The sequence below is a fragment of the Erinaceus europaeus genome, chromosome 3 (genome assembly GCF_950295315.1).
Source record: "Erinaceus europaeus chromosome 3, mEriEur2.1, whole genome shotgun sequence".
Taxonomy (NCBI): domain Eukaryota; kingdom Metazoa; phylum Chordata; class Mammalia; order Eulipotyphla; family Erinaceidae; genus Erinaceus; species Erinaceus europaeus.
In genome coordinates, this window is record NC_080164.1 from 29623335 (window position 1) to 29632343 (window position 9009).

At 62.7% G+C, this 9009-nt stretch overlaps 1 protein-coding gene across 1 annotated transcript; it reads left to right on the forward strand.

The window, feature by feature from the left end:
- The first annotated feature begins 1591 nt into the window (after nt 1-1591).
- On the forward strand, nt 1592-8640 carry PKDCC (protein kinase domain containing, cytoplasmic). The gene is made up of 7 exons (XM_007533880.3): nt 1592-2228; nt 4868-4990; nt 5620-5891; nt 6404-6483; nt 6579-6686; nt 7670-7843; nt 8160-8640. The coding sequence occupies exons 1-7, from the start codon at nt 1668-1670 to the stop codon at nt 8243-8245; spliced, it is 1404 nt and encodes a 467-aa protein (XP_007533942.2). The 5' UTR covers nt 1592-1667; the 3' UTR covers nt 8246-8640.
- Nucleotides 8641-9009: the final 369 nt, after the last annotated feature.

Genomic DNA, 9009 nt, shown 5'->3' on the forward strand with positions numbered 1-9009 from the left:
GCCTGACAGAGATGCCGCTGGAATAGGATCTGCTTTCAAGAGGTGCTACTATGTCACCAGAGAGCACAAAACCCACAGAGTGGCCTTCACTCCCAGGCAGGGCCAAGAGACCCGAAGGCCAAGCACTACCTCCAGATCTGGTTCCCACATCCCAGAAACAGCTCTTCCAGAAGATTGGGGGGGGGGGGGCTCCTGGGAAGACTGCAAGGAGACCTGGCACTCCTAAGGTGGTAACCCACTCTTCCCAGAGTCCCCTGTCTCCCCGCCTGCACCCCTGGAAGTGCCAGGCAAATGGCCCAAGGACCTAGGACCAGAGAGAGCCGGGTGGTGTTTGCTGCCTGCCTGTTGACTTTTGCCAGTAGCTCTGTTTACAAACCCAGGTTGGCTTTCCAGGCAGCTAATTAGAGCAGAGACAGCTGGTGAGTCGGGGAGGGCATCTGCTGCCCATCACCACCATCCTCTGCCAGCGCCCTGCAAGCCCAAGTCTTCTGAGGACAGGGTTCCCCCTCTACACCTCAGTGTCCCAATGGACCAGGCGGTCAGATCTTGTCCCCTGTCGCTCTGGGAGCCACCCCTTCACCTCTGCAGGAAGGGCCCCTCCCCCGACACCCCTCCTCCGAGGCCCAACAATCAATCTGGGACCAAGCAGGGGGCTGGGTAGGGAGGAAGGTGGCGGCCGGCTTATCTCTCCCGGGAGGGGGCGGCGCTCCGCAAACAGCTAATACGCCGGCGTGTGAAAGTCCTCAATTAGCTCTAATGATGCCATGGTGGGGGGTGGGGGGGCAGCCTGGTTCCACCGAATACCGGTCACCGGAACTCGAGCCTGGGGGGGGGGGTGCGCACGTTGCAGGCTTGATGGGCAGGAAGGGTGTATCCCGATACCAGAGGCCCCCCACCATGCGTCTGCAGGTGCAGCCCCTCGAGGCCTTTCCATGCCATTGCCCGGGGGGACAAGGTCCGCACTTTTCACAGGGGGTCCCAGCTTCTCACGGATGCCGCCTCCAGGGCCCATCACCTGCGGCCTGCACCGCACACACCCCCCCATAGCCCCTCTATCCGCCACCGGTCCTGTGCCCACCCCTCTGCCCCCAGCCTCCTCTCCCGGCCCCGCTAGTCACTCAGGGTCCCCCGCCCCACCGCTAGCCACTCAGAGTTCCCCCACTGCCCTCCCCAACTACCCACTCAGGGTCACCCCCCAGCCCCCGCAATCCGGTCCAGCAGCCAACCCGTCCCGCTCTAAGCCCCTCCCCGGCCTATCCCCTCCGCTATCTGACTCCCCCCTCCGCCTGCACCCTCTTGCTAACTGAGCGTGCGGGGTGGGGGGAGGTGGGCAACCCGTCTCCGCCCAGCCCCCTCCTCCGCCAGCCCCCTACAGCTTTCCGATCCCCCTGGCCCTCCATCTCCCCCGCCAGTCCTCCACCCCACTCTGCTCCTCCAGCTCTCCGCCTCCCCCACGCCCGCTCATCCCCTCCCGCTATCCGCGCCCCCTCTTCGCACACACCCCCGCCGGCCAGCCCCCTCCCGCTCTCCGCCCAGCCCCGAGCGCCCCGCCCCACGCCGCCCAGGCCCGCCCCGCCCCGCCCCTCCCCCTCCCTCCCTGCGGGCGGCCCCGGGGCGGCGGCGGCAAGTGTCCGGGCGGCGGCGGCCATGCTCGGCGGGGCCTGAGGATGCGGCGGCGGCGGGCGGCCGTGGCGGCGGGGTTGTGCGCCGCCTTCCTGCTGGGCTCGGTGCTGAGCGCGCTGCTGGCGCCGGGCGCGGGCCCCCCCGCCCCCCCCGGCCGGCGCGGGGCCCGCGGAGAGCTGGCGCGCCAGATCCGGGCGCGCTACGAGGAGGCGCGGCGCTACTCGCGGGCGGGCCGCGGGGGCGCATGGGGGCGGCCGGAGCGCCGGCGGCTTATGGACCTGGCGCCCCGCGCCCCGCGGCCCCGCGCCCCGCGCCTCCGCGCCCCCCGCGCCCCGCGCCCCCGTGGCCCCGGCCTGGGCTGCGCGGCGCTGCGCGCGGCGTCGGGGGCGCAGTTCGTGGGCGCGGGCTACACCAAGGCTGTGTACCGCGTCCGCCTGCCGGGCGGCGCCGCCGTGGCTCTCAAGGCCGTGGACGTGAGCGGTCATGACCTGGGCAGCTGCGTGCGCGAGTTCGGGGCCCGGCGCGGCTGCTATCGCCTGGCGGCGCACAAGCTGCTCAAGGAGATGGTGCTTCTGCAGCGCCTGCGCCACCCCAACGTGTTGCAGGTACCGGGACCGGGGATAGGGGTCCTGGGGGGACCTCAACTTGCTGCAGGGCCAGGGGCCGGGGGATGGACTCCAAGGTGCTGTAGCAGCGACTGGGGCGGGAGGGCCCTCAATGTGCTGCAGGGACAGAGGGGCACCGTAATGTACTGCAAGTACTGGATGCCACCCCAGTGTGCTACAGGTATGGATCTGGCTAAGGTGTAAAGAGGGGCTGGGGTCCTTTTCAGAGTGGAGAGCTCACTGGCAGACCCCTCCCCCCCCACTCTGCTTCACCATCGGGGGGCCCTCATGTTGCTCAGCTTCTCAGCGCCTGGGACGGGGAGACTCAGAAGTTGGGTTGGGGTTCCCTGGGACGCAAGGTTATGCCTCCAGAATTCCAGCAGTGGTCACACTGAATCCAGACCCCTGGCTGCAGTAACAGGGTACCTTTGGACGGAATCTGAACCCCGCTTCAGTGCGCTGGCCTCAGGAGCCTTGCTGGGCTTTCCAGCAGCCCTGGGAGGACAGCAGGGAGCTGAGGACTTTAGGCCAGAAAGCACATGTCCCCCCCAAAATCAGCCCAGGGATTGGGGTGGACTTCAGGGGGGCCCTGGAGCCTGGGGCTGGTGCTTGGGTTACAGGCTGGGATCCCACTGTCCTGTCCTGTCCTGCCCTATCCTGTCAGTAGGGCCAGGCCAGCTGGAGGGCTGAGAAGGCCAGGTCCTCAAGTTGGTTCCCTTCTGGTCTCCAGGGATAGAGGGCAAATGTGGTATGTGTGCGCCCCCCCCCCATTATGGTCTCTTGTCTGCCATGGCCACTCCTAGCCTAGCAACTTGGGGCTCCCTCCTCTCTCACCTCCTCGCCTGCCTGGATGAGCCACCCCCAGATCCCCTGGAGAACTCCAGCCCTCTCTCTTCAGTGGGCTTTGTGGAGTGCCCACCCCCCACCCTGTGTGCCTGGCACACGCCCAGTGGTCAGGCTGGGGGGGGTTTGCCTAGCCGCTTGGCCAGCGGTGGGCCGGCTACGTGGCCTGCTGACAGGGAGGATCTGGCTTCCACTTCCCAGGGGCACTTGGGAATGTTCTGGAAACACAGGGTAGAAGGCGGCCAGGAGGCTTTTCGGGCTGGCTGCATGGACAGTCAAGTGTGTCTATTGCACAGACCCCTCCCTGAGGACAGCTGGGGGCTTCTGGGGTTCTTCTCTCTCTCACCTATAGACCCCCAGACTTTAGCAGCTTGCTCCCCATTTCAAAGCCCCCCAACCCCCTTCAGAAGGCCCTCACCCATTGCAAGGCCCCCTCATCTCAGGACTCCACCCATTTCAGAAGTCCCCCACTTTGGTCAGATGAGAGTCTGAAGACACTGAAGTAAAAGTCGGTCTGGAAAGGTTCATCCTTTTTCTCCCAAGCTGGGGCTAGCTGGGGTGCTGAGGCCCACCCCCCAGAGTTAGGTGTTGTGGGGCACACAGTGGGGCTCTGCTTTAGTTCCCCTGCTCTGAGGGTGTCTGTCCAATCCTGTGCTAGGCCTCTCGGGGTGCAGGGAGCAAAGGGTAATGTCTTGAGTTCTTCATCCTTTGAAATTTCAAAACCACTGGACTGTTGGTGGGCTGATGCACAGCTAGAGCAGGCTCTAAGGGTCTCCGGTTCCGCCCAGCTCAGCCTGCAGCCTCCCAAGCCACCCAGCCCCCAGCCCCCTCTTGCTAGGCCATCTCCCTGTGGGCACACAAAAACACCCAGGCAGCTTGTTCCCCGTTTGCTTCTGGCCACGTCCGTCCCTGCCTACCCCCTCCCTGCGGACACCACCCGGGCTTCTCAGCCCAGGGTCAAAGGGCACAAGGTCCCCCTCCCCCAAGCAGGCTCTGATGAGGCCAGAATCTCCTCTTGGAGACAAAGGCTGCCTAGGGAGCCTGGCGTGTGTGTGTGTGTGTGTGTGTGTGTGTGTGTGGGGGGGGGGGGGGGGGGGGGGGGGTTAATGGTGTCCTTTTATTCTTTCCTGAGGGTGTTGATTAATACCTCGTTAACAGCATATTTAACGACCTGGGGTGTTTAATAACCTTCTGGAGCTGCCCACAAAAGCTGGGCTGGGCAGGAAAATGAGAAGCAGGCCCCCAGGCTGCTGCTTGGACTCCTCAAGCTGGCCTGGGGGAGGGGGGCAGCGGCCTGGACAGCCACCCCAGACCTTATAGTATAGACTCAGCCTTCCTGCCTTCTGGGATGCATGTTGATAGGACCAGCCTTGGAGGGTGGCTCCAGGGGTCACTGGCACAACTCCCTGAGGTTGTGCCCTCCCTGGGTTGGTCCAGCACCACCCAAGCATGTGAACCTCACTTCTGCAGAGAGCAGCGCACACTAATGTCCCTGCCCAGAGACCCGCAGGGGAGAAGTGGGGACTGAGCACGGGTTGCAGCACGAGGATCCTGGAAGGAAGCAGGCCAGCTGCTCTGGCATGCAGTGAGGTCCTGCACAGTGGCCTGCCTTCTCCGAGCGCCCTCCCTGAGGGGGGAAACAGAGCACTGCTCTACTCGGCAGGTCATTGTCCTCTCAAGTTGTGCATCCAGCAACCAGGCTTCCAGGGCTCACAGCTGAGAGCCCCCAGTGGTCAGTGACTTAGGAGCTGTTCCCCCACCCCATCCCAGCGCACTGACTGTCCACCTGCCCACAGCTCTACGGCTACTGCTACCAGGATAGCGAGGACATCCCAGACACACTGACCACCATCACCGAGCTGGGTGCACCCGTGGAGATGGTCCAGCTGCTACAGGCCTCCTGGGAAGACCGCTTCCGCGTGTGTGGAGAGGATGTGGGAGGGGAAGGGAGGGGGGGGCCACAGTGGGCTCTTCTCCCTACAAGGCTAGCCTCTCTGGCCAGGGAGGGAGGAGCCTGGCGGAGCCTGGCAAATATGGGGGGGGCAGCCAGGGGTTAAAAAAAACAGCAGAACACAGAGGACCCTGGCACATAATCCCCGCACACTCACACACATGCACTCACAGAGTCCCACAGGCATAGTCACACACATACACTCATGTATACACATACTCACATAAATATGCTCACGTACACCCACATACACATACAGTTATACAGGCGCACACACACTTAGACACTTTTTCATCCTCACACAACCACAGTCAGGCACTCACGTCCAAGCACCACACACACACTCAGTCTCACATGGACACACTCACAGGTGTGTATACACCGATGTCTTGTTTACACAGAACCTGACAGCAGATCGCACATGCAGGTCCTCACATGCATTCATTCCACAGTGCTGTCACAGACACACACACGCACACTGGTGCTCACATAATCTGCCCAGCCATGGAAGAGTCATCCCAGAACACACCAGCTGATGAGTCTGGGGAAAGATGACATCCCCGCAGACTCACTCCCCAACCCCCCACCCCCCCGCAGATATGCCTGAGTCTAGGCCGCCTGCTACACCACCTGGCCCACTCGCCACTGGGCTCTGTCACGCTGCTGGACTTCCGGCCTCGCCAGTTTGTGCTGGTGGATGGGGAGCTGAAGGTGACTGACCTGGACGACGCCCGTGTGGAGGAGACACCATGTGCCAGCAGTGCCGACTGCACCCTTGAGTTCCCTGCCAGGAACTTCAGCCTGGCCTGCTCTGCCCACGGCCGCTGCCTGGGCATGAACGAGAAGCGCAACCTCTATAATGCTTACAGGTGGTGGCCTGGGACGGGCCTAAGGGGTGGCTAGGGACAGAGTAGCCAAAGACAGGGGAACCACTAGTGACGGGCCCAGGGGGCAGCCCGGTGGAACAGGGGCCTGGGCCACAAGAGACTGAGCTGTGTGGGGTCAAGTTTGGGTGAGTAGGGGCCAGGTTCCCACGGGGGCTGACAGTCACGTCTGGCAGGCAGGGACATTCGGACTGCTGATGCTGAGACTAAGAATAGCTGCCCAGGGTGAATCTGGGAGAGGCAGGGATGGTGGTAGCTGGAGGTGTCTTAGAATAGTGCCCAGCTGGGATGAGACTGCTGGACAGGACAGCCTGGCCCTAACACTGGGCGGGGACCCTTTAGGCACCTGGATACTGAGCAGGGGGCCTCCCACCTCAGGTGTGAGGTGCCCACCTGCACCCCAAGTCTGAGCACCCCCCAGGGGTTACCATGTGTGGGTGGGTCCCCCACCCAGGTTAAGGGGTAAGACCCCAGCTGACCCTGCCCACTGCCCCCAGGTTCTTCTTCACCTACCTCCTGCCGCACAGCGCCCCGCCCTCACTGCGGCCACTGCTGGATGCAATTGTGAACGCCACAGGTGAGTGGGCCCATGTGGCCACCACCCCAGCCTGGCCCCCCCCCAGGTGCAGGGGGAGGGACAGGGCCATAGCCAGTCACACACCCTTCCTGCAGGGGAGCTGTCCTGGGGAGTGGATGAGACTCTGGCCCAGCTGGAGACGGTTCTGCACCTGTTCCAGAGCGGCCAGTACCTGCACAACTCCACAGCGGGCCACAGAGCTGGTGAGTGGGCAGGGCGTGAGCTGGCCTCAAGAAATGAGGGCAGGTGGGGGGACAGGATTCGACCCCCCTGAGTCCCTGACGTGTGACTGGGTGGAGGGTAGGGGTCCCCTAGGTAGAAGCCAGGTCCTCTGGGCACCATCGCATCCAGGGAGCCGTGTCCATTTGGGCTTTGTGGGCCCGTGAGTAAAGTTTAACGAAGGGAGCGGTGGCCACTCGTTTTTCCTCCTATGAGCTGTAAACCACAGCCTGGACTTTGGTTATCCCCTCTGCCCACCTTCCGTTCCCGCTAGTTCTCCCCAGGGCCAGCAGCTCCTCCACCAAGCCCTACCCCACAGGCCAGTACAGGCTTCAGAAGGGCCAGTTGCAGTGTGCGTCTGCCTATGACCCTAATATCCCCCACCCCCAGAACTTGCTTGTAGTCTCCCCAGAACCAAGAGGGAAGGGAGTGCAGACCAGGTGAGAGGGGACCGTCAGGTCAGGAGAGGGGATTCCCTGGCCAGGAGGAAAGGGACCCCCCCAGTCCAGAAGGGAGAGGGAGTGGGCCCCTCTAATCTCTGGGCAGCACTGGGTAGAAATGCCACTTCCAGGCCAGCAGGATAGCTCTCTGGGCTAGTGCGTAGTTCTGCCGTGTGAGTGACCCAGGTTTAAGCCTGGCACGTGCACATACACTTGATCACTATATATGCCTCCTCCTGCCTTTGCAAAGAGAAAAAGAACAAAAGGGAAGGAAGGAACAGGGAAAGGCAGCCCCTCTCCAGTCTCCCTGAGTCACACCTGCACTGTAGGGCTTCTCCCCTCCCCCCCCCCCACACACACTCAAGTTAGCCCGGTGGTTGTGAGGGCCCTGGGCTGTCCCCCATCCAGCAATGACACCCCTAAATTCCAGCCATGTCCCTGTGACCATGGGGGTGAAGTGCCAAGAGTTCAGTGAGTCCAGAGGTTCTCACCCACCATGTCCCCTACCCCCCCACTCCCTCCCCCAGAGTATCGACACCTGGCGTCTAGCAACATCCCCCAGGAGGACTACCGCTGCTGGCCATCCCACCAGCACGGGGGCTGCGTCCTGTCCGTGTTCAACCTGGCTGAGGCCAAGGACATCTGTGAGAGCCATACCCAGTGCCGGGCTTTTGTGGTCACCAACCAGACCACCTGGACAGGTGACAGGGCAGGTCTAAGAGGGAAGGAGAAAGGGAAGGGTTGCCCTAAACAGGTGGACGGGAGGGGTGGAAATGATCTGGACAGGTGGACAGAGTGGTCCCAAAGAGGGATGGGGCTACCCAGAAAGGTAGACAGGGCACGGGGGCAGGGGGGGGGAAGGTTGCCTGGGACAGGTGGGCACAGCCCTGGGAGCTCTTATCTGTGGGTCCTCAAGGTAGCAATGTCGGGGGACAGTGACCCAGTCTCTGGGGAGAACTGCCTGCAGTCCTGTGATCTCTCACTGCTACCCCCTGTGACTTCTCATCCCTCCCCCAGGCCGGCAGCTGGTCTTTTTCAAGACTGGGTGGAACCATGTGGAGCTGGACCCCAGCAAGACCACATATGTGCGGGCCTCAGGCTGAATGGCCAACACCCTCCCCCAGCACCCCACAGCCCACTGGACCTCTGGAAGCTGGGTGACCCCACCATGTGCAATAATGCCAAAGTCAATGTGAGCAGCGGCCCTGCACCCCTTTCCGGGCACTGCCCCCAGGACAGCCAGCCGCCACTGTGTCTTTGCGAGAATGTAGCCAAAGTCCCGCTCGGGGGTGCCAGGGTGCCTAGGGACAGAGGTGACGCAGTCTGAGCCATTGGAGGAGCAGCGGAGCGTCTGAGCCAGACCCGGGCCCCTGGGCACCCCCAGCCCGACCTCCCCCGCAAGTGAGCAGGCAAGCGGGCTTCCGGGAGCTTTTGTACTTCTCTCTCAGATGTTTATTTTTGTAAGAAATAAAAGCGCTCAGTGAACACGCCCAGCGCAGCCCTGGCTCTGGCCTCATTCTTCCTGGGGTTTTGGGGGAGGGGTCTTTCTGTGGCTGGCATGGGCACAGGACTGGGAGGGAGCTGGGGGCTTCATATGCATGGGACTGGGGCATTCCATGCACCCGAGGACCCACCAGGGAGCACTACTTTCTGAGGTGGTTTCCATGCCTGAGGACCAGGGAAAGGGGCTCTTCCCACATCAGATGGGGAGCCCCTGGTGTCTGCTCGCTCCCCACCTCTAAACTGGAAACAAGTCAGCCCTGCTCGTGTCACCATGTGTGACGTAGAGCCTGTCCCCGGGTGCCACACAAAAAATATTAACAGCCAAATAAGTGAAGTGTGTCAGGACGGAGCTCTGACACCAGCT